Genomic DNA, 5,923 nt, shown 5'->3' with positions numbered 1-5,923 from the left:
TTTGTTTGATTTATTTTTTTTTTCTTCCTGTTTGATTTGAGAATCAAACTGGCTGGGAATCATAAGACATGTCAAATTGGATATAATGTATCCTGTAATTTTGGGGGCCTTCATTGCGACTAGTTTATTATAGAGTATGGGGAGACAAGACAAATCCGACAGTCCTCAACTTGGAGGTTACTTTAGAAAATATGGCGAAATGTTACCTGTTAGAAATGAGGTAATATGGGAATGGTTTATGCAAAATTTGGGCCACATTTTGAACGGAGGTAAAGCAGCAGATGCTTGCACATTTAGACCTTAAAGGGTACGTTCTAAAAAAAAAAAAAGTAACAGAATATTCCATAAAGTAACCTGTAATGTTTGTAGGAAAATATTGACTGCAATATGTATAATTACTGAGCAGATTTACAGTATGGAGAAAACCTGTTTTTTTTTTTTTTTTTTTGGGTGGTATCTTGAAACTCGTTCAAGACTTCCAAAATGTCCTGCAAAGTAACCTGTTGGTTCAGACAAAATGTGGACTGTATTAAGTACAATTGCTGAATACGTTTTGAATATGGAGGGCAACTTAAGGTGGTTGTGTGTGCAATGGACATTCTGAAACGTCAAAAATGTGTTGGAAAATTCCAGAAAATAGCCTGTAACTTTAAGGTAAAATATTGGCTATAATATTACTGACTACAGCAATATGATTGGGCAAAACAGCCACTTGCTTTTCTTGAACTTCCTTCAAGGTAGCAGTTATTTTCATAAACGCTGCAAAAAGTAACCTGTGAGTACTTGAAATGCTCCAAAAAAAAAAAACTAAACCTGTATGTTTAGTTAACATGGGCCCTATTATGCAATCATTATGGAGGAGGTTTAGTTTGTGGAGAAATAAATATGAATTGCGTAGATTGAGGGTATAGTTTGGTTTCTGTGGGCTGTATTACTGACCACATTTACTGTATGGGGGGGAAACCTTTCACTGATAAAACATTTTTGAGTTTACTTGATGGAAATTTGTTGAAAAATATTCTGAAATGTTCCAAAAAAGTATCTTTTTTGGTTTCTGTGAAAATTCCAGAAAGTAACTAAGTTTGAGCAAAACCTAAAGTGCATGCACTGAGTACACACTGCGTTTACAGTGCAGGGTAAAAACCATGGGAATGTGTTTTAACTTGGAGGTTATGCCCCAAAAAGTTTTAGAAAGGTAGTGGAATATATAAAGACCTGACTACAGTACATATATTATTTACTAAATATACTGTTGAGCAAATAGAAACACAATACTTAGAGGGTACCTTTGGAAAACTTTGGGAAAATCCAACCTGCAACCATTAAGAAGTTGCAGGTTAATTTGGATAACATTTAGTTTTGTAAGTCTGATTATACAGACACCATTATAGATCACTGCTGCTTTAACATTTAGATTAAGAAATGAGACCGGTAGCCATGTTTCAAGCACTGTTTAGTTTTTAAAAAGTTTTAGAAGGTAACCTCTTAAGATCTGTAAACGTTACACAAACTGAGCTTTAACGTGTCCCAAAACATTTGCATGAGGGGAAGTGAAAATTATTGGATTTGAGAGATTTTATTTTTTATCAATTGATTCCAACAAATTAGTTTGGCTTGATCGTTTCTACTATTGCTTAAAAAAAAAAAAAGTTTGGCTTTATCTGAGTAGATCCTGGAAGACGTCTTCTGAAGTCATGCCTAAAGATTCGAATCAAGTATCAGACAACTGGGTCTCTGAATCATCTCTTTATTTGAACTGTACTGAATTGCTAAATGTTCACCTTGTACAAGAAACAAATACAAATACTCACACTAAAAACAAAAAACAAAAAAAAAAAAAAACATACTGCTGGCTGCCTCTTTCCGCTATTGTCGGGACACTAAGGAGTTTCAGCTATTGCTCTTACAGAGTACAGGACGACCCTCCCCCAAAGAACCTGGCCTTGAATAGAACAAAGGAACCATAAGGAGGGAGGAGAGAACGGATGGCTCACGTAGGACTATGGTTATAGGAACATTTAACTAGGCAATACAAATCTAACAGGACTCCTCAAAACTTTTAACACCAAAAATGCATGATGCACCTTGTATAGAAAAATACCACAATGGAGATGATGATGGAGAGAACATATTCAGACTAACCAGGTTAGTCTTTTTACCTTTTTTTTTTTTCCCCCCTCAAATCAAGCGATGGAAATTTAATGGGAAGAAAATCTGTAAAGTGTTTTTTCCTGAGTTATTAAAAACTTAATTGTGCCTTAAAACCCTTTCCTGCCAGCAGTTGATATGCTCGGAGGTGGGAAGGAACCTGAATGATCATTGGTGGTAGTTGCTCACAGGTTCTTCTTTAAAAAACCGAGGTCTCTGCACATCTCTTTATATCACTTTTTTCTTTATTTTCCGACCTACAAACGGCTTCAAGAAGTGGATAGCTCCAAAACCACTCTTCATTGTACAAAAGTGACCTCTAGTGGTCATCGTGATATTGCAGCTGCAATTTGCTGCCAGGAAAGGGTTTAAAATCACTCTAGATTATTAGAACTGATGACAAATCTCATGTTTATTTGATGAATGATAGATATATGCTGATAATAAATTCTTAATCATTCACACTAAATAGAAATAAAACCAAATAATTATTTTCTGAGGCTTAAAAGTGGGGGGTGGAGTAGATCTAAACAATGCACACTTGTTACATAAAGGAGAGGTGTTGGGGGGGATCAGAAGGGGGATGAATGAGGTCCAGTAGCACAGGACGGTCTTTTTTTTTTTTCTTTCTGTTCTTCCCCTTGGTGTTTCTGAGAAGTGGGCCTACATTTCCCATGAGCTCTGAGGTGTATAGGGTGGGCTTGACAGAGTCTCATCAGGTGATCCTGGAGCATTAAAAACACTGGACTCTGTGTCCACAATCATAGCCATGTCCCGAAGGTGGAGGAGGAAAAAATAAAACCCCAAAAACATCATCAAAGAGTAAAGTCGGTACAGAACTCAAAGAGACGAGTAAAAACCGAAACTGTAAAAGTACAAATTCCCCCGTAACACTTCCTTAGTTCCCCGTTTTCCAGGCTGGTTCGACAGGCAGCCGCTTTGTGTTGTTTTTCCACTGTCTCTTGGTCCCCAGGTTGGTCGGTTTGATTTGTGATCGGTTGGTTTCTCTGAGCGCCGGTCAGATGAGATGTTCGCTGCTTCGTGGACCCCTTCTGCTGCTATTGCTCGGTGAGGTGCTCTCTGGTCTCGCCGTGTTTGGAGGGCTGGTTGGGTGACGGGGCCTGGGAAGGGTGCGTACCAGAGGGCAGAGTGTGGGCGATGGGGACCCCACCGGGCACCATGCCCTCTAACGCCCCCGGGAGGCCGCCTGGAGCCACTCCAACAACACCCGGCGGGTATCTGGTGGTGGAGGGTCAGAGGTTAGTGCAGTGTCACACAAAAAAAAAAAAACACGGATTTTCTGCACACACACACACACACAGATGCTTCTGCATCCTTTTCATCACAGGAGCCTCTTCAGGAACATATTTACAAGCTCTTATTAGAAGTTCCTGCTTTTAACAATTTAGATGGGAGTTACAGACCTTTAGAAGGACCAGAATTAAATAAAGCCAATAAAAACCCTCAACTGATTATTAAATGGAAAGTAATTTGTCTAGAAAAAAAATCTCTAATGCTATTGATTTAGGAGACTCAAAATTTCTTACTATTTAAAATTATTATGCCAGTTTGCATTTACACTGCTGTAATGTTATGATTCCACATTTTGATTTTAAACTGAATACAGTGACAATGAAGGCAAAATTTTATCTCCATATTATGTAATTACAAAACGCCAAGTGTTTCTTTCAAGTAATTTTGATTAAATGTAATACAAAATACAAAACTAATTTATTCCACAAAATTAAATAAAAAATATTTACAACTAGCACTCACTAAAAAGAAAACCACTAGGTGGCACTAAGTGCCTGTTAAAGTTTATTCTGCTTTTAGTGGGTCATTGAATCCCCTAGAGAGGTATTTACCTGTCATTAGGCATTGTGATGTGTAACATTATTTGACACAGTTTGCCATACAGAGTTATTTTTTTTAATCTTCAAGGTCCTTCAAACATGGTACTGTGGACAGATTTGGAAAGTATCTGTATTTATCCAGTTTAATGGCTAATTTTTCTAAGGAGATACTTTAACATCTTCCCCTTTTGCATTACCTTTAACGTCATTGAGGATCTTGTTACCAGTTGTTCTGGATTCATGATTTACTTTCTTCATTTTGGTGGGACTAAATAGCATATCCTCATATTTGACAGGCGTCAAATCAGTTTACCAAATGAAAAACAAACTGACTTGACATAAAGATAGTTTACACAGACTATATCTACAAGGCTTTTGTAAGGTCTTCACACACAAATATAAACCTTTTCTAGTTCCTGATTTGGCTCTGGGATATATTGGAACAAAAGAGACATTAAAGGGGTTCTAGGAGACAAATCACAATAAAAGCTAGAAACCAGAAAGAAAAGGAGCAGAGCAGCAAAGAAGGGTTCCCCTAAACAAACTAAAACATTGCCCAGAAAGAGGAAAACACCAAACATTTGGCCATCCATGAAACCGCCTCTGAATTGCTTCCGATCATGCTTACTGGGACACTCAAAACCCACATTCACTGTCATCCAGCTCTACTCTGAGTTCAGTCAAACAGGTGAGTTCTTGGGAGGGGGAGGGGGGGCTATAGAGGTAGGGGAGGGCACACACCAAGTGAGTTTAAGGTGAGAGGTTTCCATCCAGGGTGTCTCATTTACCTGGTCCTGATCTAGGCATTAATTTTGTCTTGGGGGACGCCGGTAGTTACGGCCGGGAGAGTTTGGTTCACTTGGCTGCATGAAAGAAGGAGACGGAGGTGGACATGCTGAGATCAAAAGAGCCCAGAACTGGATTCAATGGACACACAGGTAGTGAGATGTGTTTGGGGGGGGGGGGGGGGTTTACAATGCACCATCTTGCAAAAACTGATTCCCATTCCCTGAATTTTCTTTGTTTTGTCAGATCATGCCCACAAACCTCCATGATTGTTATTGGGATTGGGTGTGATAGACGAACACAAAGGAACAAGATTTTAAAGTGGAAGGAAAATGACATGTTTTTTTAAAAAAAATGGCCTCCAGGTAAAAGTCTGGAGAGGTTTGCATGTAGCTGCGTTAAACCTCCCCTGACCTGCAGAGCCACCTATTACTGCAGTTAAAGCTCAGCTCAGATGAGAACAAAATTAGCCTTTCTGGCTTACATCTACGACACTCTGGAGTGATAAATAACCTTGCACCCTGAAGACGCCATGCCTACAGTGAGACACGGAGGTGGCCGCATCATCCTGTGGGGATGTCTAAATGAGGTACACCTTCCAGTCGCACAACCTCCCTCGACATACAACCGAAGCAATAGTTTAACCAGGTGACAGTCACACACAGTTTTTTTTGCCAAAAAGTTCAAAATTAATCTCATCTGACCAGAGCACCTTCTTTCACGTTTGCTGTGTCCCCCTTACATGGCTTGTAGCAAACTGCAAAAGAGAAACAGGGGTATCAGAGTAGACTACTCACGAATGCAGAGCAAAAGACATTTTCTTTACACATTTTCCTTCCACTTTACGAGTATGAGCTACTGCAGCCCCTTTTCCATTGCAGGGACTTTCAAGCCATTACCAGGGATTTTGAAAAGCTCTCCACACGTTAAAGATGCGATTTTACCAGAATAATTTCAGTTTCCCGAGTCCGCCCTTTTCTGCATAAAAGGGTCCTGGTCTGGACGTAGGACTTTCAGATTGTTGAGAGGCGGGGTCAAAGCAGATTATTCAAACGGAAGTGCAAAAAGGGAGTGGCAAAATCTTTATGTGAAACAAGAAAAACTTTTACAATGTTTTTAGGCAAAACGTGGAGCAG

The 5,923-nt window shown here is 39.4% G+C and overlaps 1 protein-coding gene across 10 annotated transcripts in view; it reads right to left on the bottom strand.

The window, feature by feature from the left end:
- Positions 1 to 1,731: 1,731 nt before the first annotated feature.
- ctbp2l (C-terminal binding protein 2, like) overlaps positions 1,732 to 5,923 on the bottom strand; it is a 155,388-nt gene continuing 151,196 nt past the window's right edge. For 6 of the 10 annotated variants that reach the window (XM_012862795.3, XM_036142023.1, XM_012862798.3 and 3 more), the window contains one exon: positions 1,732 to 3,387. In XM_012862795.3, coding sequence (XP_012718249.2) covers positions 3,207 to 3,387 — 181 coding nt within the window. In that variant the 3' untranslated portion in view covers positions 1,732 to 3,206. Of the gene's footprint in view, positions 3,388 to 4,789; positions 4,865 to 5,491; positions 5,545 to 5,923 lie in introns of all 10 variants that reach the window. The other 4 variants (XM_012862800.3, XM_012862793.3, XM_021316517.2 and 1 more) reach the window with 3 other exon arrangements.

This window comes from Fundulus heteroclitus, chromosome 10 (genome assembly GCF_011125445.2).
Source record: "Fundulus heteroclitus isolate FHET01 chromosome 10, MU-UCD_Fhet_4.1, whole genome shotgun sequence".
Lineage (NCBI taxonomy): Eukaryota > Metazoa > Chordata > Actinopteri > Cyprinodontiformes > Fundulidae > Fundulus > Fundulus heteroclitus.
This window is presented reverse-complemented; position numbering and strand designations above follow the sequence as displayed.